The sequence below is a fragment of the Helianthus annuus genome, chromosome 1, assembly GCF_002127325.2.
Source record: "Helianthus annuus cultivar XRQ/B chromosome 1, HanXRQr2.0-SUNRISE, whole genome shotgun sequence".
Lineage (NCBI taxonomy): Eukaryota > Viridiplantae > Streptophyta > Magnoliopsida > Asterales > Asteraceae > Helianthus > Helianthus annuus.
Genome location: NC_035433.2, coordinates 12,741,615 through 12,764,857, shown reverse-complemented (window position 1 = coordinate 12,764,857; position 23,243 = coordinate 12,741,615). Strand labels below are relative to the sequence as shown.

Below are 23,243 nucleotides of genomic sequence, written 5' to 3'. Positions count from 1 at the left end.
TAGTCGGTTTCGCTTATATGTCTCCATTGTTCATATAACACGGTTGGTTCTTGACGCCGACTAGCTATAATACCAACACTTCTTTTCTCGCGAGTCGCAACTTTCTTTAGTTATTCTGTTTCTGGTTTCATACTCCTGATGGTTGTGGCTTTAACTTTACCTGATTTCGGATGGGTGCCCAAAAAAGTAGAAAAGAGGTGGGGTATATAAATTTTATTTTATTTTATTTTTCAGGCTTCTCAATTCTAAAAGGTATAATGGTTCTCTCATAAAATAATTAGCAAAGTTTTAACCTCAACCAACGTGTTACGCTTGACTGAAAATTTGGTTTTTGAAAATTGAGTAAATTATAAAGTATGTCCTTTATCTTTAATAAGCTCAGAAAACATACTCGATGTTTGCAAACCCTTACATGTTACGTCCTTTAGTCCTAACACAGTTAGTTTTTAAGGTTAAATTTGACTAAGTCAACCCCACATAAGGGTATTTTGGTCAGTTTATCCAAAATGTTAAAATAAATCATTATAAAAAAAATAAATAAAACAATTTTAAAATTATATATTATATATATACACAGACAAAACACACACACATATATATATATATATATATATATATACTAGGTTATAACCCGGGAATACTCCCGGGTTGTGAATCTTTTTATCTAAAAAATAAATATACATCTATATATATTAATAAATAAAATATACATCTATTATAGAGTTTGGAATTTTGGTTTCTTTGATTGGTCTTGATTTTGATCTTTGAACAAAATACAAAAGATTAGTATAGTAGCAGCAAGTTTAAGTAAAACCATTGTATTGTAATGTCATAAAAAGGCAGCATCATAATGTGCATTGAGTAAGTAAAACCATTGTATTGTCATAAAAAGGCAACATCATAATGGGCATTGAGTAATTAACTATTAAGTAATTGTATGTCTACTATGAAGATGAACTGTTATACAGTTAGTAGTTTTAGGCATAGTTAAAGCCAACTTAGAGTATTAGAATCAAATGGGCCGAAAAAAAAAAGTCGTCTTTACTTTTCTTTATAATAGATAGGTTATCACCCATGAATACTCACGGATTCAGATATTTAAAATTTGTTAAGCACAACTGTATATACAATTTAAAAGACGAATAATTTTGAAAACAATCAAAAAATCAAAAAAAAAAATGTGTGTGAATTTTATTTACATCAAAAAAGATGAATCGTCAATCAACGTTGACCGCTTTCCAAACCGCAATCCATTATGTCAAGAGCGTTATCCATCATCTCAGCAATGACCATCAATCAACATTAACAGCCTTCCAAACCACCACCCATTATGTCGGTACCATGATACGTAATCTCAGCATCGACCTGTTGAGGCTCAGAAAAGGTCAAAGCCAAAATTTGTTCAAATTGATTGAAGTCAACGAATAGTGGTGTTTCAGTGTACATATTTAGTGGGATATTTTTTGTAATAATAATAAACATATTGAGTTTATTAAAATTTTGCCATCTATTGCGTGACGGGGTCACGCAGCTGTCCAGAAAAATAAAACAATAATTATCTAAGCTTAATCTTCTTCAGATGCCTCATTCAACCACGAAATAATCTTCTTTGATTGTTTAACAAAAATTTTATCAGATTCATTGATCTCTTGACCTTTTTTATCAGCCCAAATGCCCAATTAAGAATAGCTTCATTTTGAATGAGTGTCTTTATCATATAAAATACAAATAGATAAACCAATGTACACCTACTTTTTGCATCATTTAACGTAAGGTTTATATAACTTCTATGAGTCGTTTTGACCCAAACCTTTCTATCTGTCCATTTTGCCAACTTTAGCTTATACTTTATACTATAGCTTCAAACCATGGTTTCCGTCGAATCACACCTTGGCTCTATAAGTAGTGGGAATATCCTAAAAAAAGCAGTCTTTAGTATCTGTCCATTTTGAACAAACTCACACGCCTCTTTTCTTCCTTTCAATTTCCCTGATTTAATCTTAGCCCTTGATTAATGAAGAAACACTAGATAAATGGTCGGAACCGAGATATCTAGGGGGTTTGAATCCGCATAAAATGTTAGTTCTCTCCCAATTGGTTCAGTGGTGATCGAACTTCTTCTCCGGCTATTCTGCAAAACAGAACACCGTTAGCCTCGTCAAAGGGAGAAGAGGGTTCTCTCCTTGACCCGACTCCGGTGTGAGAATAAGTATTTGAATGGAGAAGATAAAGGTAATTGAGTAGTGAGATTGGATCTGAGTTCATACCTGAAGAGTTCTCCTATTTATAACCGAGAGTTTTGGAGGGAAAATATGTTATTAAAAAGATAACGGAAGATGCTAACACCGTAGCGGTTATCTTCCCTTCCGTTAAGTCTTTTTACTTTTTGTTAAGTTGCTTTGATCCGACGTGAGTGCACACGGATCACGACTTGATCTACGGTTGGGGAATTGCCACGTGGAAAGTGGTTTGAGTGGAGATCATTCTCCAATTACATGCTATCGTGGTGATTTCAGGAATGTTCGTGATGATGACATGTGTCCAGACGGTTACAACCGTCTGGGTGGTGCACGATCATATTTCTTCTAGAAGATTACTGCTGTAATCTGGTGTGGCACTTTATAGTGTGCACACGGTTGGATAGATCCCAAGTCTGGGTAAAATAATATCCAAGTCTGGATATTTTTGGTTTCAGGGTTTTGACCCTTGCTAAATGGAAGATGGCGCAAGGGTTCACGTTTCCCTTTGGGCGCGCGACTATCGTTTTTTAGTTTCTTTCTTCCTTCTGTAAGACCAATGCGCGGCCGCGCAAGGTTTAGAAGGGTTGAAAGGCCGGTTGGTGGTATGGTCCCTATCTCTTTGTGGGATTTTTGGGACCTTACCCCTTCAAGTCCCCCCAGTCTAGTGTTGTACTTATGCAAATAAGTGGAGCACTGGACTTAGGAGAGGGAAATGTTTTTTTTTTTTTTTTGAGAGGAAAAAATGTGACTTTGTAATCATGCTCTGTCCGGTAATGACGTCACTTGTCAGCAAGTGTGTACATTTTTCCTCATTGGTCTCGAGATTTGTAATGGCGCTTTGTCAGTCTTCATTAATTGAAGAAGTGACCTAAGTTCCTGTAGCGCCGTTTGGATGTGATAGTTCTGACAGTTAATGATGGGTTTCTTTTTCTCGAGGTGTTGAGTTCTCTTTATATATGTATGCTTGAAATATTTGGTCTTAGTTGAGTTTTGTCAAAGAAGATGAAGCGTTCTTACCATACTCGTCTCCTGCTAGATGCTCTTAGGGTGTATGATGCTACCGAAAGCCTCGTTCTGCTGTCTCGTTCTCCTCCTCTCATTATTGCACCGGTGAAGAAACTGATCGATCCTGTTCCCCCTGTAGTTGCTGATTGTGAGTGTAAATTCTCTCATCATACTAACGTTTCTGCTGGTGCTGGTATTGCTTTAGATGTTGACGGATTGATGATTCAGTTTCCGATGCTTCAGAGAGGAGAATGTCGGTTGGTGTACCGACGTCGGAGGTTTCGCCGGAGTAGGCAGGTGTCTTCTGTCGACGACGGTTCTGGTGCTGATTAGATGTTGAAGCCTATGGTCTGTCTTTGTCTTTGTTAATGCTTTTGTAAGCTTTTGGGCTGCTGGACAGGATTTTTTTTTTTTTTTTTTTGAAGATCATTGTGATGATCTTGTTAAGTGTTTGTGTTCACACTTTTTGATAATGTATATGATGATATACTTTTTTGAAGATTGTTTACTATGATCCGTATATGTACGTATTACAATATGTTGCATGTGTGTAATTACTTTTGAATAGGTGAGGCGAATGAGGAATGGTATTGTGCTCATGTGTGAACGTTTGTCAACAGTTTGCCTGTTTTGAAACTGTTCATGAGGTATACAATGTTTGCCCATGTCGTTTTCGCGCGAACCAAAGAAATTTCATGCAATTTGTAATAGACAGTGATGTTACTAAGAATAATACGTGTATTGATAAAAGCGCAAGGTCTGTAATACAAGATAAGATGGGGAAATACAGTGCCTGTATGTTCTTTTTGTTTTAAAGGGTTGGCTTACTTGTAACACCTGCGCAACTGTTGCGCGTTCCAGGTGCGGGGAACTAGAGTCCCATCAACCCTTTTTAGGGTATATGCTCCTTTACCCAAGACTTCGTTGATGACATAGGGTCCTTCCCACCTCGGCGCTAATTTGCTGGGTTTTTCAGCGTTTGAAGCCTCGTTGTCGCGTAAGACAAAATCTCCGGGGACAAAGTGCAGATGCGCACACGCGCGTTGTAATATTTCTCTAACTTGGACTTGTACCTTGCTTCTGCTATGGCCGCGTTCTCCCGCCTTTCTTCCAGAAGGTCTAAATCCATCCTCCGTTCTTGCTCGTTGTCCTGCTTTTCCATTGCTAACATGCGCGGCGAGGGTAGGCCTATTTCAGCTGGAATGACGGCTTCTGACCCATAGACTAAACTGAACGGAGTTTCTCCGGTGCTAGTCTTTAGCATTGTTCGATGCGCCCAGAGGATGCTGGGAAGCTCGTCAACCCATCCTCTGCGCGCTGTCCCCAGTCGCGCTTTTATACCATCAACGATTTGTTTGTTTATGCTTTCTACCTGACCATTCGCTTGAGGATGCGCAACGGAGGCGAAGCTGTGCTTAATGTTCGTTTCCTTGAACCATTTTTGAAGGTCTTCCGCGGCGAAATTGGTGCCATTGTCAGAAATAATGCGCAATGGTAACCCAAATCTGCAAATGATATGTTCCCATATGAATTTGCGGATTACCATTGCTGTTGTTGAGGCCAAAGCTTTAGCTTCTACCCATTTTGTGAAGTAATCCACTGCAACAATGATGAATTTTACTGCACCCGGCGCATCAGGAAATGGGCCAACAAGATCGATGCCCCATTGCTGGAATGGCCAGGCGGAAGTAACGGGAATTAACGGATTTTTGGGTCGAAGTGTCTTTGGTGCATGGCGTTGACATGCCTCACACCTCCGTAATAGATGAACTGCATCCATGTGCATTCCTGGCCAATAGTATCCAGCGCTCATTATTTTTGCCACAACCATGCGCGGTCCTGCATGTATCCCGCATAATCCCTCGTGGATTTCTCTGACCAGATACTGAGTGTCTGTTTTATCAACACAACGTAGTAATGGACCCATAAATGATTTTCGATAAAGGACGCCATCCGCCATCTCGTAATTTATTGCTTTGTGTTGTATTTTTCGGGCTTCTGTCTTTCCTTCCGGGAGTTTTCCGTGTTGGAGGTATAAAATAATTGGAGACATCCAGGACGGATTCCCCATTTCTATAAAATTTACTTGCTTTAGGTGAATGGAAGGATTGGATAGTACCTCTATGCGCACCTCTTTTGCTAAGTGTTTGAAGCTGGTAACGGCTAACTTGCTCAGCGCGTCGGCATGTTTGTTCTCGCTTCTGTTTATGTGATTGACTTTGAATGTCTGAAATTGATTAATTAACATCCGTGCTTGTTCGAGGTACAACGCCATAGCTTCACCCTTCGCGTCGTAGCGACCGTTAACTTGTTCAGCTACTAGCTTTGAGTCAACGTTAGCTTCAAGGTTTTTTGCTCCCATTTTGAGTGCTAAACGAAGACCTGCTAGAAATGCTTCATATTCCGCTTCGTTGTTAGTACTTTGGAAATCCAAGCGGATAGCATATGTGAGTTCGTGATTATCCGGGCTGACTAATCGGAGACCTGCTCCTGCTCCGTCGTCATTGGACGCCCCATCAGTGTGTAAGGTCCAGACTCTGTCGTCAAAAACAGGCGTTGGATTTTGGATTGCCTCACATTCTTGCACTTTATCAACGGGAACTTCGGTGGTGAAATCTGCCAGAACTTGCCCTTTGATTGCTGGTCTTGGTCTGTAAAAAATGTTGTAGCCTCCTAGCTTGATGGCCCATTTGGCTAATCTCCCCGCTATGTCGGGTTTTGACAAGATTTGACCCAGATGATAATTTGTCAGTACTGTGATGACATGGCCTGAAAAATACCTGCGCAAGCGTCTGGATGCGTGTACTAGCGCTAAAACCAGCTTTTCTATCATTGAATAAGGAGTTTCAGGTCCGGTAAGCATTTTGCTGATGTAGTAGATTGGAGTCTGAATGTTTTCCCGCTCTACCATTAATACTGCGCCTACTGCCACCTCCGCGGCTGACAGATACAAGATTAATGGTTCTTTTTCTTTTGGCGCGGTCAGTGTTGGTAATTGGATTAAATATTCTTTCATTTGCTTGAACGCTGCTTCTGCTTCGGGTGTCCATTGAAAGAGAGTTTTCTTACCGCAGTTTCGTAGCGTACTGATAAATGGGTAAGATTTTGCCGCATGATTGGCCAAAAATCTATTTAGAGCTGCTAATCGTCCGGCAAGCCTTTGCATTCCTTTGACTGTTGCCGGTGATGGCATTTGCTGAATGGTCTGTACCTTCTCTGGATTGACTTTAAAACCGTCTTTGGTAACTATGAAACCCAAAAACTTTCCTTCTTCCATTCCGAAGGAGCATTTTGTCGGGTTTAATTTTAAATTTACGCTTCGTAAGGAATCGAATGTGCGCTGGATATTGTGGAGCATCGTCTCTTCTTCATGACTCATGATGACGAGGTCATCCATGTATACTTCGACAGTTTTGCCAATATCCTCGCTAAAGATTGTGTCCATTAGGCGTTGATATGTGGCGCCTGCGTTGCGTAACCCGAACGGCATTTTAGTGTAACAGTAGATGCCTTTGTCTGTGCGAAATGCGGTTTTTTCTTCGTCTTCTTCTTTCATCTGGACCTGGTGATAACCCTTATAGCAGTCGAGAAAGCATTTCCACCTGAATGATGCTAAAGAATCGACTTTCTTGTCTATTTCCGGGAGCGCATAGCAGTCTCTAGGGCATGCTTTGTTGAGGTCTTTGAAGTCAACACACATTCTCCATCCGCCATTATGTTTTTGCACCATGACTGGATTGGCAACCCGTGTATGGTATTTCACTTTGCGCAAGATTCCCGCGTTGAGCAATCCTGTTACTTGCTCGTCCATCGTTTTTGCTTTTTCTTCGCTGAAGCTGCGCCTTCCCTGAAAGACCGGATCTACTGATGGTTTGATGTTTAAACAATGTTGCGCGATATCGCGTGGTACCCCTGTCATGTCCGCTGGGCACCAGGCAAATATATCTTTGTTATTAGATAACAAGCTTTTCAGCTGTATCCGTATTGTTGGTGACATGGCATGTCCTAGCAAATGGTTTGCTCTGGGTATTCGCCGTTCAAAACCCATTTTTCTGGTTCATTTGGTGCTGAAGTTTTGACTGCCTTTGCTGGAGGTTCATCATCTACGGACATGACTTCCTTGCTTGAATAGAGAATTGCAACTCCGGTTTCTGTTGGAAATCCACAAGCCGCATGCGGAATGGAAGTGATCATGCTGAATTCTCTTTGCGACCTTCTCCCGAGCAAAATGTCATGTCGTGATGTTGCTGGCATGACCATGAAATTTACTGTAACTGTTCGTGAATGTTTGCCGTCTGACAAAGTTACCGGGAAAGCGATTTGTCCCAACGGGAAAACAGCTTCATTGCAGAATCCGGTGAGAGGAAAATCTACTGGTTCCAATCGTGCTTTATCTTCTGGATCCAGTTGCTTAAAACACTGCTCATATATGATATCCATTGAACTTCCTGGATCTATGAACATATAGTCCGTCCGGTAATGACCAAAAATACCGGTGATAATTACTGGTCGTTCTTCCTGGGGGCCCCCAGGAACAACAGGGAACACGACTTGTTGTTCTCTCCAGTGTTGATCATAATTTCGTTTGCTTGCTCTCCGTGATGGTCCCCCTTGAACCATGTGTATTTGTTCCTGATGACTGCCATCTTTGTTGTGGCTAAATTGGATGTTTCTCCAAGGTGGGTTTACCAAATTCAATTCTGTACTGTGGACTCCTTCTCCAGATCTGATGTCTGAGGAATCAGATCTGGTGATTGTGTTTACAGCAGTCTGGTATTTACTAATCCCATGCTTTGGGAATCGTTTTTTCTGGTAATTGTTTCCGACGTTTGGTCGAGGACCAGACCGTCGGTGAGAAGATGAATTTTCTGCCATGTGAAAAAACAGAAAAATGAGATGAACTGAACCGAAACGAGATAGGAACTAGAAAAACTGAGAAAACGGTGGGCGCCAATGAAGAAACACTAGATAAATGGTCGGAACCGAGATATCTAGGGGGTTTGAATCCGCATAAAAGGTTAGTTCTCTCCCAATTGGTTCAGTGGTGATTGAACTTCTTCTCCGGCTATTCTGCAAAACAGAACACCTTTAGCCTCGTCAAAGGGAGAAGAGGGTTCTCTCCTTGACCCGACTCCGGTGTGAGAATAAGTATTTGAATGGAGAAGCTAAAGGTAATTGAGTAGTGAGATTGGATCTGAGTTCATACCTGAAGAGTTCTCCTATTTATAACCGAGAGTTTTGGAGGGAAAATCTGTTATTGAAAAGATAACGGAAGATGCTAACACCGTAGCGGTTATCTTCCCTTCCGTTAAGTCTTTTTACTTTTTGTTAAGTTGCTTTGATCCGACGTGAGTGCACACGGATCACGACTTGATCTACGGTTGGGGAATTGCCACGTGGAAAGTGGTTTGAGTGGAGATCATTCTCCAATTACATGCTATCGTGGTGATTTCAGGAATGTTCGTGATGATGACATGTGTCCAGACGGTTACAACCGTCTGGGTGGTGCACGATCATATTTCTTCTAGAAGATTACTGCTGTAATCTGGTGTGGCACTTTATAGTGTGCACACGGTTGGATAGATCCCAAGTCTGGGTAAAATAATATCCAAGTCTGGATATTTTTGGTTTCAGGGTTTTGACCCTTGCCAAATGGAAGATGGCGCAAGGGTTCAGGTTTCCCTTTGGGCGCGCGACTATCGTTTGTTAGTTTCTTTCTTCCTTCTGTATGACCAATGCGCGGCCGCGCAAGGTTTAGAAGGGTTGAAAGGCCGGTTGGTGGTATGGTCCCTATCTCTTTGTGGGATTTTTGGGACCTTACCCCTTCAATTAACTTAATGGATGATCAAGATCACTTCCTAGCCTTCCTAGCCAAATAAACTATCTCCACCCATATTATCAATTGCCAAATCACATCTAATGAATAAGATCACCCCTCTTTAAACCAACACAGGAGCTAAAAAAGAACACAAAATAAATTGAGCCCGATCGCACTACTAAAAACCCATACTTGCAAAAAAAAAAAAGGATTAAAGGTATTGCACACCAAAATATACAAAAAAATGTTGTATTCACAGGTATGCATGCTGCCATAACGACATCAAAGGAACTTCTTTCCATCAAAATATATGTCCGTTAATGCAAAAAAAAAATCACGAATCAATGGCGGAGGTTCAATATCCACAAAGAATAATGGTATGCTGCATCAATAGTTCGAATAGTAGCCACTTTGAATTTTAAATAACAACTTATAAGGAGCATACTGTTACTGTGAAAAAACACTGATTTCAATTGTTGATTTAATCCAGGACAAACGGCAAGAATAAACCCCATGGACTTTTACCTACATTTTACAGATAAATACTTTTAATGCAAGGGAAAAAATGGGGACAACCAGTTGGTACCGGTACCGAATTATTTTCAGTACCGATTTGGTACCCACTTTTACCGGTATTTTATCGGATTTTACCTTCAAATACCAGTACCGATACCGTACTAAGCATTTGCGGTACCGGTACCCTATTTAGCGATTTTCGGTACCGGTACTGAGCTCATCCCTAGGGAGAAACTGAGACTACCTAGCAATCGGCAGGGATTAAAAGCGGTTGACAAAAAAGAAGCAAATATCAATACATAACGTAAAAGGTTCCAGAATTGATGTCGAAATCATTTCATATTTCTTATATTGCTTCTTCACAAATATTTATTAAAGATTAAAAAAGGTACCATGTCAATTTTCATCTTTAGTTATCCTTCTTGTGTCTCTTTTGTTTGACTGTTTCCTCACTCCACCACCACCGGTGCTGCCAGTTCTGGGCGAAAAACAATAAACAGAAAGATAACGATTTAGGAAAGATGGGCCGAAAGCCAGGTTAGGAAACAGGTCAAAAGAGTAATTATGTGTGGGTTCAGGTTGATTCGAGTCAGCTTGATTGACCGAGAGTACTTTTTATCCAAATGTAATGACATCACCTCATGTGATAGACACGTTAGAAGCTGCTTAAATTTTCATATTCGCAGTAGCTGAGGTGGCACCTGGAAGTCTAGTGTTCAGGAGTTCTTATGGTATCTTTCATAAGATGCTCAAAAACCTTTTCCCATTGTCAACTGCAACTCTTCCTATTGTTTATTAAGCCCAAATACAACAGATTGAATAAGCATAAAGTGAATTAAGTTATTAGTATATCGATTTCAGTATATATTAATAAATTTACCTTCTTAAATCATTAGCAGCTGACTTTTTGGAGTATGGGTTGTTTGAGAACAAAACTCCACGAAGAGGCTTCCCATCTTTAATGGTCTCAATTGTATAGCAATTAGTGATAAACCTAAATCTTGTTGGAAGTTGCATTGATTTGCTTCACTTATGACATAAGTGAGTCAAGGTGATCCCACTACAAAACTCAGTTGGAATATTAATAATAACCTCAAAGCAGCCTCGGAAAAGTATATAGAACTTACAAATTTGGTAACGTCTAACTCAGACTGCGCGCAGAGGATGAGTTTGGTGTAGCCAAGGGTGCAGAAGCGACAAACACCAACAGACCCAACCAATCCGCAGTGGCCAGCGACAGATTTGTCCAGTTTGAGGTCAACCAGTTGTCACAATGAAAATTATTAAGCAGCTAGATGGAATAACAGACAAATAGTGAGGGGGTCATACGAGCAACATGAGTGGTATATTTTGCAAGATTCCTTAAATCGGCAAACATATTTTTTTAACTATTTGTTATTTTTGTGACCCCTTGGCTTCATCCTCTTGTAGGAAGGATAAGTGGCTTGAATGACGAAGTCGCCCACCACCAGAAGGAACGATTAGCACAATTTAAACACATTTAAATCAGAGCTTCAAAGATGGCAGTGATAAATCATCATAAGTTTTCACAAAGTCGCCATAACCATCATCCTCGTCTTCTTCCTCTTGATCGTTCACCTGCTCAATCTTGCCTCCTAAAAAAACAAACAAAAAAAAACCCCATGATCATATAGAAATCTTAAACATAAATCCTAAAAATGCACATAATTCGTGAAAAAAGTCATAGGACCGGTGTTGAAACAGGAGAGTAAATTAAAAAAAAAGAATACAAACCTCATCATAAATGACCTTTTGGTTGCGCTAGAATTCCAAAGGCGGAAGGACCACTCTTCCTGCATGAAATAAACCATTTAATTGTCTTATGTTTTAGACATCCAAGTACTTGTATATATGGTTGCCTATTTATGATCTCTAACCTGATCTAGATTTTTTTTTCCAATAGAAGATTCTACGTGGAATGCTTAGGTGGCTTAACCATGGGGTGACATGTGTCCTCTCCGCGACCACGTGGAATGCTTAGGTTGCTCCCAACATAACCGACTAGTAAGATTCTCCATTTCTGCAGTTGAGTTCATCAAAAAAATGGATTTTGAAACAGGGAAAAAGATAAAAAAACATTGATTAAAAGAATTTAAAATTCATAACTTGGAGGTGTAAGATACTTGATCTAACCACTATCTTATGTAAGCAAAGGATATATATGTTATTAAAACTTGTAATAAGCATATTTTGTAACTTCGCTTAGTGCTGGATTAAAATAATTACTTTTCCACTGTTCTTGAAGCTTATTTTCATGTTTATAAACAGGCTGCGCAGCCCAGACAAAGTATCCTCCTGCCCTTAGCATCCTGTTCACCTCCAGAAGCAAAATTCCATCTTAAACACAAATGGAAAAAACGGTTGCAAGTCAACATGCTAATATCAGTCCCCTGACTTAAAATCAAAACATCACAAACACAAAACTAAATATCAGAAATCTCATTACTGACAACCCACCGTTGGTGTATCAATTAAGGCCTGATTTTTGCTCTCCTCGTAAGCTTTGCTAGGAGCAGGGGCGTCATGAAGTTTATTGTTATTAGGCTTAACAGGTAAAACAAACTATATTAAAGCATTTAAGGCATCTACTTGCAAATGAATGATAGAATTTTAATTTAGGGGTCCAATACGGGTCACAGTGGGTGCATATTAGGGCTGCACGCTGTAGGTTCACATTTGGGCCACAAATACTAATGTCAGCACCATGAACCCGTATTCAACCATTACCCAACCCCCTATCTATCACCTCAAATGCTAATATTTTTGATACAGCATCATAAATCTAAGTAATGAGAACGCTGGACATGCTTTAGAACCGGAACAAGAAGTAAATTTTTGATACTTACCTAATTCGTCAAAAACTTTTCTGGACGTGCACTGTCCCACTGACTACTGCGAAATTCTATCCCTGGTCATCTTTTGTTTGCAGCTTCAAAATCTGATGTGAGAATGTCGTAAGTTTCTACAAAAAAAGTTGAATGTCACTATAAAATCTTGATGTAATAAGGTATAATTTGTATAGCAATAAGTTTTATGAATTAGGCATCGTTCAATTCAAAACGATCAGCTCCTAATTGTGCAATCGAAATCAAAACTTAAAATACAAGTAGATAACGAATCATTTGAATATGATGAATAGATTAATAAATCATTTGAATATCATTTGAATCACGAACGGCTAAAACAAAGATCTGGAAAAAATATCTAAACAAAAATAAGATCATCTAAAACGACATGAATGTTAAAATCCCTAAATACGATATAATTGAGTATATATCTATAGAAAATACAAACAAAATCTATTAGATGAACATACTAATTTGAATAATATGTGAGAATTTCGAAATCATACCGTGTTTTGCACAGCAGCATTGTTGAATGAGGCGAATGAGTAATTAGGTTAATTAAGGAGTTTATGTAGTCGGGTCAAAATCCGGGTATGGTAAAACAATAACAATGAGAGAGAAGTGTCAACTTTATGTGGTGGTGGAACCCTAGCCGCCGCCCTGTGCCTTGAAACACAACCATCAAAAGTAAAATCAAATCAATGAAAACAATTGATCAAAAATCCTAATCTTAACAAAAAAATTTGATGGAGAGGAATCGAACGGTAAGATAAACATCAAAAGTAAAATCAAATTAATGAAAACAATTAATCAAAAACAAACCCTAGTCTGAACAAAACAATGTAATAAATCTGGAAAAAAAACCCTAACTAAAACTAATTTGAAAAAAAAAACGAAATCTGAATAAAAATAAATCCTAATCAAACCCGAAAATGTGAAATGGATTATCAAGACATCAAAACACAACACATTCGATCACCAAAGCTTGAATCAGAGAAGATCGCTTGAATCCGAAATCACGATTGAATCAAATCAATGAAAACACAACAACCAAAACATATCCAGATTAAACCTTCGGAGCGGTAAATAAAACGGGGCTTCAGGCTATTTAATCGGCATTAGGGTTTGATTAGATGAATCATGTGATTGACGTTAGGGTTTGGGAAGAATAGCAAAACAAAAAATCAAGACTACCTGCTTGTCGATCCGAAGGAATGCAGAGGATTAAGGAAAAATAAGGATTGTTTGATTTACAGGACGAATGAAGAAGATGAATACATGATGATGGATCTGATGTAGGAGATGAAGTTGTCGGTTAGGGTTTAGAGAGAATAATGGGTGAAAAAGTGATGGTTGTGGCTTTTTATATAGATCCGAATGAACGGGTGTAGGATGATCCGAACTCAAAACGGATCCCGCCTATTTTGTGTGAAAATAGTGAACGTAGAAGCAAAAGCCAATTTCCCTCCTAAACTCACTTAAAAAGTTGCCACATCAGCAAAATTGTCCAAAATCCAATGCCACCTAGCCCACATCACATCTTATTTATATATATAGAGATATAAACAAACCCCATCCTCCTCCTTCTTCTCTCTCTGACTACCCTACCACAACCACCACCCACCACCCACCTACCACCCCACCAACTGGTCTTCTTCTCTGGTGTAACACCATCGCCCAACTCCAGCGACCAAGAACTCCCACACTCACCCCTCCTCTCTCTCTTTCTCTCTCTCGGATCGAAACCCTAGCCGCCGTCTTCCGGTTTAGATCTCCCCTGTCCTCCGATTAAGATTGCCGCCTTCTAGTTCAGTGCACCCCCAACACTGCACCACTCTTTCTCTACCCCTCTCTGTCTTTGACACACGCAACCAAACCGCTACCACTGCCCCATCTTCAAACTAAATTCCGGCGATTCACCGTCTGTAATTTTTGGGTATTCGCAGACCAAATAAAGGGGCAGGTGGTGTGTGGCTGTGGTGGCAGGTGAGAGAGAGAGGGAGACGACGGCAGCGGCGAGCACGGCGACGGTGGTGCGACGGTAAACAAAGGTCCCTGTTCTTGTTCATCTCAGATTCTTTTGGATCCCCTCATGTTTCTTATTTTCTTTCTTTTCGGTGACAGTGGTGGGGGTAGATGTGGGTGTTTGGTTTGATTGATGATAACAGGTGGTGTGTGGATGTGGTGGCAGGTGGAAATTGATTGGTGATAACATGTTTCTCATTTGCATTGATTTTGGAAATTGATTGTGCAGGAGGTGGTAGTGACAAGTCGCCGGAGGTGGTGGTGAGGGTAGGTCTGTATTTTAGAGAGAGTATATATATAATATATTTAATTAATTTTGTTTTAATTTATTAGAATTATTAAAATACTTTTTTTAGTAAATGACTAAAATACCCTTATGTGGGGTACACTAGGTCAGATTTAACTATAAAAAATAACTGAGTTAAGGCTAAAGGACATAACACGTAAGGGTTTGCAAACATTAAGTATGTTTTCTGAGCTTATTAAAGATAAAGGACATAGTTTGTAATAAATGACATACATAAAGGACGAACTTTGTAATTTACTCTTGAAAATTTAAGACCAAAATCTTAATATGACGCTACTGAATTAGAGTCCATGTGATCAACTTTTGATATGAAACACTTTTAAATGATAAAAAATATAAAATAATTTAGAGTCTTTTGTGTCTGGGTTCCTGAGGTTTTATTTTTGTTATCATTTCTATCCAAATCCCTAACTCAGTTAAATTTCTTGTTAAGTCATGGATGATTTTGGCAATTCTCAAATCTCAGAGATAATTTTGGCAATTTACTCATTTATTTTTTTATTTTTTTTTATCTTTACAACAATTTTGGCAATTTACTGTCGTAAAGGTTAAAGCCTCAACACACCCGATTCGGTGAAGATTAAGGATATAATATATGAATAAGTATTACAAGAATTGTACATAGAAAGTAAACAAACTACAATAAGTGTACAAGCTATGTTACGTTACTAAAGTAATTCTAATATCCCCTAGGGCAAAATGGTGGTGGTCCGAGACGAAACATAGCACGAAAGTACTCAAATTGTGGTTTTAACGTGTTTGGCTCATTTACGAGAGACCGGATTCTAGGTCATAAATAGGGCAATTCAATTATTACATAATAACGTGGGCCTATTAGGTGGTAAAGCGTGAAATTCTTTTAATAAACGAGTTATCTAAACAATTTTAGCTGTTGTGTTACAATGGCTCTATACTCAAATTCCTAGCTGGAAGGAGAGACATTCAGTCGTTTCTTAGCATTCCATGAGACAAGATTACCACCAAGGAAGATGAAGTAACCATAAGCCGGGATCTACGGGTCTTAATACACTGAGCCAATCAACATCAGATTAACCAAGAATAGTAGCGTTGTTCGGCTTGGTAAACAATAAACCATAAGGGAGAATTCCTTCAACATAACGAAGAATACTTTCGACACACCGAAGATGAGAAACAACTGGTGCCTGTAGAAACTGTCTACGTTGATTCATTGCATATGAAATGTCTGGTTATGTAATATTTGCAAGTGAACAATGAAGGGTTGGGTCCTTAAAAGGATTACCTCTTGTGGTGACGACTCATGGGGAGCGAGTGACATATGCACGGGTCTAGAATTTAGTATATCGGCTAGCTCACGGATGTCTTGTGCATACTTTAACTAATTAGGAACAAGCCATCATTGGTGTATGTCACCTCAAGACCAAAAAGATAATTAAGATCTCCAAGATCTTTGATTGCGTACTCATTGTTTAATCAAGAGATAAATAAAACAATGACGTGTTCTTGGTTGCGAGTTAAAATTAAGCCATTAACATAAACTAACAAAACATGATATAAGAATCTTGTTTGAAGACAAAAAGAGAAGTGTCCTTTTAGTTACAAGTAAAGCCATCATGTTGAAGAAAATTGCTCAACCACTAAAACCTAGCACGTTCGTGTTTGTTTAAGACCATACAAGGCTTTATTTAAGCGACATACATGATTAGGAAACTTTGAATGAGCAAAACCAGATGGTTGTTTCATATAAACAATTTCACTAAGATATCCATGCAATAATTCATTTTTGACATAAAGGTGATTAAGCTTCCAATTATTAATAGTGGAAAGAGATATAACAATGCGTATCGTATATGTCTTGACAACGAGACTACATATATATGTGGGTAATCATGTGTTACAAGTCTTGCTTTAAAACGTTCATCTGAGTGGTATTTGGTTAAAGAAGAAAACCTATTTAAAACGGACACTCGATATAACAACTAAAAAAATATCAAAAGAAAGAGTAAATTACCAAAATCGTCCTTTATATTAACAGTAAATTGTAAAGTGTGTCCTTTTTCCTTTGTCTTCAAAATGTACAAAAAAACGTACTCGATGTTTGCAAACATTTGCAAGTTATGTCCTTTAGCCCTAACTTATTTAATTTTTTGTGGTTAAATCTAACCAACTGAATCCCACATGAGGGTATATTGGTCATTTTACCCTAAAACTAAAATAATAAAGATAAAACCCCCTCTCCATCTCAAAACTCAGTCTCTCTCTCCATCTCAAAACTCAATCTCTCTCTGCCTCAACTATCTCTCTCTCTCTACAATCTGAATGTTGAAAAAGAGAATCCAAGGGATTTGTTCAACCACTTATTCAGCAATTCTTGTATACCAGAATCACAACATCCAGTTCCGTCGCCGTCGGCATCGGATATCCATAAGCCGCCACCATCGTTCTACATATCAATAAGCCGGAAAACAGTGGGGTTTTTAGTACACACTGCCAGATCCGTCGTTGGAGATCCATAAGTCTTCGTCGTTCCGCAAGATCCATAAGTCGTCGCCGTTTTACCAGATCCATAAGTCTCAGGCGTCGAGTGATTGAAACCTGATGTATGGTGTGTTTGTGTGTTTTTAGAACACAATCTTCTTTGTATCTTTTATATTTGATGATGGTTTTTAGATTGAATCGATGAAGTGGTGTTTGTGGAAGATGGAATTTGGGGGTTATGCTTTGCAGTGGTGGGTTGTGGCTGTAGGGGGCAGATGTTAGTGGTGGGTTTAAGTGGCGGTGAGATGTAGTGTGGGGTGAGTTGTGGTCGGGTGGTGGTAAGGCGGATGTTGGTGGCAGGTTTGAGTGGTGGTGACAGGTGATGTGGGGTGTGTGGAGGTGGTGGTTGTCTAATTGGGTGTATGGAGGTGGTGGCAAGGTGGTGGTGGTGATGGGAACATGCGATGGTGGTGAGAACAGGCAGTGGTTGTTAGAGAGAGAGAGAGGTATTTATGTTTGTGTATGTATAGAATTATAAATACATATAATAATTTAAAACAGTTTTTATTTATTATGTTAATGATTATTTATTTTTGTATTTAGAGTAAAATGACCAAAATATCTTCATGTGGGGTTCATTTGGTCAGATTTAACCATAAAAATTAACCGAGTTAAGGCTAAATGACATAACTTATAAGAGTTTGCAAACATAAAGTACGTTTTTTTATAATTTTTGAAGACTAAGAACACACTTTGCAGTATAGTATAGTGTTAAGATAAAAGACATTTTTGATTTACTAATAAATTCGTGATATCGATCAAAGTGAATTGAACAAAGTTGTGATATAGACTAGACACACCGCCTGACCCTGAGGCTGACCTAAAAGGGTAAAATTATTATTGTTATCCCACCAGTCCTACCTCCAGAAAATATTGGGGGCAATGAGGAGTTTGTTAGGGTTTCGTCCACCCCACTTCTCTGAGGTATACTCGTCTTCTCTTCTCTTCTCTTCTCTTTACTTTGTTATTATTATTATTAGGTTTGTTTGTTTGTTTATGTATGTATGTATGTATGTATGTGTATGCAACAGGAGGAGGCCTGGCTTCCTGCGTGGCTTCAGCCTTCCACCATCTCTCCTCCTTCTTCTTCTTCTGCTCAGGTGAATATGACTCTCATACGCTTCGTTATTGCTACACCATTCCGTTTCTTTCTTTCTTTCTTTTTCAAGATACCAAATTGCACACAACAATTTATGTAGACGAGGGGGGCCGGGCACTTGTTCAATTTAAAAGTGGAACAATAATGATATCATACACTTAGTAGACAAGTTACTTATTGACACTATTTCTGGCTGGCTGGCTAGCAAGAAAGACACATCCTCCCACGCCACAAGGCGACGGCTTATATGATGGTTGTTGTTTCATCTGTCTGTCTAAATGAATGATTTTTCTTAACTAGGAAATTCAACAAATCGCCACAGGAGGAGGAAATGGGCATGATGGCACCCTCCATTTATTCTTATCTGGGGATCCCATGAGTTTTCCTTCATCTTCTACCAATGTAAGCAAGCAGCATTCCAATAAACACTCCATTACATTTTTTTAGATGAATCCTAACATGCCTACTCTAGATTTATATGATACCTGTCCATCATGTGTTTTACTTCTTTTCTAAGAGTTTGATCTCGCTTCTCAGCATCAAGTTCAATATCATCTTCATCTGTCCTCAAATGAAGAATCTCTCAGTAGATCTCAAGCAGATAAATCTGAACCTCTCCTGGTACAGCAGCCAGAGGCTAGAGTTATCCCAGAGGAGGGTGCGCTTCCAAGCCAACAGAAGGGCGATTTTGAAATTGCACATCCCAAATCTCCCAGCTTCAAGGAGAGATGTAGAAAAGTTGACATCAGTGATGCAGTTGAACTAGCTGTTGCAGCATCAGAAGCATTAACCATACACAAGCTGTTAAAAGATGAACTTTTGGTTGCCTCATCTGTACTTGAAGCTGCAATACGCCTAAAACAGGCACGTTTGGAGAACCTCAGTAACTCAATTGAGTCAAGTAACGAGGTTGACTTTGACTTTCTTTCAGATGTGGATGACTTGACCATGGCAGATGCATATGAAGACGTGGGCTTGACTGTTGATCTGACCGGTTATGGCTCTCTATCTATTGTTAACGATAGTTTTGCCTCTGAAAATTATATATCTAATGCGAAACACAAGGGCAATGAGTGTGGTGGTTCACACAATGATTCTGATTCCATTTCCCCAAAACAGGTTTACAATGCCAATATATTATCAAAAGGCCCTATATTGGAATCTTGTGAATGTGTTACAGGCAAGGAAAATTTTGATTATGAATCATTAGGTACAGAGAATGCTAATCTGGCATCTGATGTTGATCCTGTGTTTAATCGTTCGGATGAGCAATGTGCACCAGAGGTGAGTTAATGATGCTCTAGCAGATTTAGCATACATACTATATCAACATGGCAATTAGTTATGAAATTAAGATAAGCTATTCATGATGATTAGCAGGTTGACTTGCAGAGGGAGGGCTTTTCAATGACACCATCTCATACCAATTCAAAATCTAACGGTAGTATGTTGTCTTCTTGCATTTTCTTCTATTTTTGGATATATGATGCAGTTAGGGGCGTAAACAAAGCCAAGCTTGAGCCTGTCTCGTGAAAAGTTTTTCAAGCTCGAGTTTTACTCGTTTATATTTTTATTATTTACCTATATGATTACCTTTATATGTATTAATGATTATAATTTTATATTTAACATAATATATATCATTTAGTTATTTTTATCATGATTACGTAAGCGCATTCACATTGGAATCCCTATACTATCTCCAACCCTATAAGTTAAGGAACATTTTAAGGTTTTCATCTATTTTTGCACCCCATCCGTTTCTTTAAAATAAATTGAATAGTGATTCCACACACACACACACACTATTTGGAATTACTATTCACTCTATATTTTTTTCGTGAGTGGTTGTGAGTTGAAGAAAGAGAAAAATGAATAAGTGATTCTTTAATTGAATAGAGGTAGATATGAGGAACCAGATGTAGGAGGTTTTTAAAAGTTGAACAAGTTTTTGTCTGTTTTTTAGTTAAATTATATAAATAAAGATGAGAATTCCATAGTGAATGTTCTGACATATATCTTTTGTGTTAAATAAAAATTATTATGTATTTATAAATAAGCAGCTTTTTTGGGCTTGCGAGCCTAGCCAAGCTCGGTATATGAAGCTTGGGCTTGTTTATTAAACGAAATTATTTTAGGCTCAGTTTGAGCTTTTAGTGAGGCAATCTCGAGTAGGTCACAAGCGGCGCGTCTCATAAACACCTTTTATTGATTCTTACACTCTAAATTTTCTTTTTCATGTATGTCTAGTGATTTGTGTTGTATTTTAATTCTGCCTTTTAATTGTTGTTTTATAGAAAGACAAGATAAGATGACAAACTTGGTGTCGGACAGATTTCAAAGCCGCTGGTTTGGTGGTTGGACATGGAAGGTGAGTATTGCTCTGGGAACATTGTCTCATCACTTCTGTGTGCACTCCTATTAGGTTTGTGGGTTGGTTCGGTTTTGATTCTTATATGATCCATACCAATTCAATAGATTAAGTGGATCATGATCCGCTCATCATTTTTCTTTTTATCATGGCTCTTAGAAATACTGAAACTGCCTTCTACTAACTAATTTGGGCCTAGTTTTGGGAATCATATTATCACAAAATTGAACTAATTGAGATCATTTTTGCTTGTGTTCAGAACGAAGTAAGCATTCCTGTGGTTACAGATGATAATAATAAAAGAAGTGTTCCTGAACCATTTGCTAATGAAACGAGCTATCTTTCAGAATCTGCTCCAGACATGAGTTCCTGCATGCAGAGACGAGATAAAGACAAAACTGTTTCTCAATCAAGCGCAGCTCCTCAACATGCGTACGAGAAAGCTAATGATAACGGGAATTTGATTTCTGATGATGTGGCAGTTTCTCCCATGGACCCTTTGTGTTCTGTTGTTCCTTGCAGCTTTTCCTTGGATAATGTTGTATCTCAGAATTCCCAACACCAGGAGCATCTGGGCCCCGCGGTTGAACCTAATCTGGATAATTTACAAGTTAATGGTGACAGTTCGCCCACTATACACAGGCAGGTGGCATCCCTGAAAACTTACAGCATGCTTCATCCAAGGTGTGAGCCATATGTGGACAAAGAACACACCTCTTCATTTGAACATAATCAGACTGCAGTAGCATTGACAAGTCGTAGGAAGAAGGAGAATGCCAAGGTTTCCCGAAAAGTAGAGTCTATAGTTCCAAGAAGAAAACGTGTCCGTTTTTCAGAAACCGAAATCTGTTACCCACAGGTAAAAAAATTCCGAAAAACACCACAAACCCGACTCAAAGATCCTTTAGTTGCAAGTAGACGAAGTAAGTCTAGACCATGTGACAAAGATAACAAGACGTTACTCCAAGATCTTACCTTCTTACTTACGGGATTTTCCGTGAAGAAGCATAAACAAATCAAGATTTTAATTCAGAATAATGGTGGCCTAGTTTTAGATGATATTCCTTCTCCTTCAACATCAAGAAGAAAGAGATGCTCAAAGCTTCCTCTTATTTTGTGTCCCAAAAAGCTTCTGACAACCAAGTTCTTGTATGGATGTGCAATTAATGCAGGTATTCTTGAAATAACATGGCTGTTTGATTCAGTTGATAAGGGTTTGATTTTACCACATCAGAGATACAAGATTTTAAACGATCGATCAAACGAAAACCATCTAATCTTTGACAATATTGCAATCATGCTTCACGGAAAACAAGATTTCTGCAGCAAAATGGGAAAAGTTATAAAGCATGGAGGCGGGTCTGTTTTCAAAACATTCCATTGGTTGGTCAAGAGCCTTGATTCTAAAAAGGTATCAGCGGGGGTTATCGTCATGGAGAACGAAAACAGCATTTCACGTCAGTTGAAACAATGTGCATTAGAGCAAAAAGTTCCTGTGATGCCCTTCAATTGGATCATAAACAGCTTATATGCAGGAAGGTTGCTTCCTTCACCACAACTTAAACTTCCATGCAACCTGATTCATGTCGAATCGAGTGAAGAAATATAATGTCTGTTATCTTCTCTTGACTGTTAATTGATGTTGTTGTATAGTTAAGGGATCGATTATTGTATAACATTTTATCAACTTATAATATTGTTAAATTATGTGTAAGAAGCACACAAACACACTATGAAAAAGAGGGAGCGGCGCTTTACTTTGGCACATGAGGTTGTGGCTTTGGCTAGGTAACATGATAGAAATGTATGGTTTGATTCAGAAAGGGGGGGGGGGGGGGGGGGGTTTCCAGGCTACAGACAGCAGAAGAGAGGGATTACATTTCCTCTCTCAAATCGCATCTTGGCTACAGATACAACAGGGAGTACTTGTATCACCCTATACATGCTATTTTATTTATAGAATAAGAAATATTGCTACTAACTTAAGCCCAAGACTTCCCCTCCCAAGCTGTTTATAGGTTTTGCTTGCCTTTGCCAGTGGATCATACCCTCATTGGTAGAAAATTAGTATTTATATTATTAGTAATATTACAATTTCCAACTTAAATGAGCAATAATTTGACTCCTTTTTTTTTTTTTTGTCTTTTTGTTACATTGACACTTACAACCTTTTACTTTCTTGTAATTGAGTTTACATTTTTATTTTTATGCACGTGTCGAATTAAATTCAAGTTGATTTATGTTTTGTCGTAAATTTTTCCCGGAAATAAGTTGGATCAAGTATAATATGTTATGATGTTTATTAATACGTACGTTTTTTCAGTTGGTCTACGTTTTGACGTATTTTTTCTTTGAAATGAGTCGGCTCAAATATAATACATTTCGTGCTTAATTTTATGTACATTTTCAACTGGTCTACGTTATGACGTAAATTTTGTTCAGAAATGAGTCGGGTAAAGTATAACACTTTTCATTAGA

At 38.6% G+C, this 23,243-nt stretch overlaps 1 protein-coding gene and 2 long non-coding RNA genes across 9 annotated transcripts; 1 reads left to right on the top strand and 2 right to left on the bottom strand.

Moving 5' to 3' along the window:
* Positions 1-1,257: 1,257 nt before the first annotated feature.
* On the bottom strand, positions 1,258-13,067 carry LOC110940999. Of its 4 annotated transcripts, none has more exons than XR_004868774.1 (8): positions 12,953-13,067; positions 11,478-12,562; positions 11,335-11,393; positions 10,707-11,195; positions 10,460-10,603; positions 10,281-10,364; positions 9,972-10,057; positions 1,258-1,365 (listed from the first exon to the last, which is right to left on the bottom strand). It is a non-coding gene; the product is annotated as an uncharacterized LOC110940999 (long non-coding RNA). The 4 variants fall into 4 exon arrangements; XR_002593734.2 differs by lacking the exon at positions 1,258-1,365 and adding an exon at positions 9,423-9,588; XR_004868773.1 differs by having other exon boundaries at positions 9,972-10,364.
* Positions 13,068-13,301: 234 nt separating this feature from the next.
* LOC118482760 lies at positions 13,302-13,770 on the bottom strand. The gene is made up of 2 exons (XR_004868771.1): positions 13,641-13,770; positions 13,302-13,449 (listed from the first exon to the last, which is right to left on the bottom strand). It is a non-coding gene; the product is annotated as an uncharacterized LOC118482760 (long non-coding RNA).
* A 4,292-nt stretch (positions 13,771-18,062) lies between these two features.
* LOC110940998 lies at positions 18,063-22,479 on the top strand. Of its 4 annotated transcripts, none has more exons than XM_022182595.2 (7): positions 18,063-18,219; positions 18,327-18,395; positions 18,695-18,796; positions 18,932-19,678; positions 19,775-19,835; positions 20,692-20,765; positions 21,025-22,479. In XM_022182595.2, exons 1-7 carry the CDS (start codon positions 18,178-18,180, stop codon positions 22,372-22,374), a joined length of 2,445 nt encoding a protein of 814 aa, XP_022038287.1. In that variant the 5' UTR covers positions 18,063-18,177; the 3' UTR covers positions 22,375-22,479. The 4 variants fall into 4 exon arrangements, with proteins under 4 accessions (XP_022038287.1, XP_022038285.1, XP_022038284.1 ...); XM_022182593.2 differs by having other exon boundaries at positions 19,775-19,838; XM_022182592.2 differs by having other exon boundaries at positions 19,772-19,835.
* The last annotated feature ends 764 nt before the right edge of the window (positions 22,480-23,243 follow it).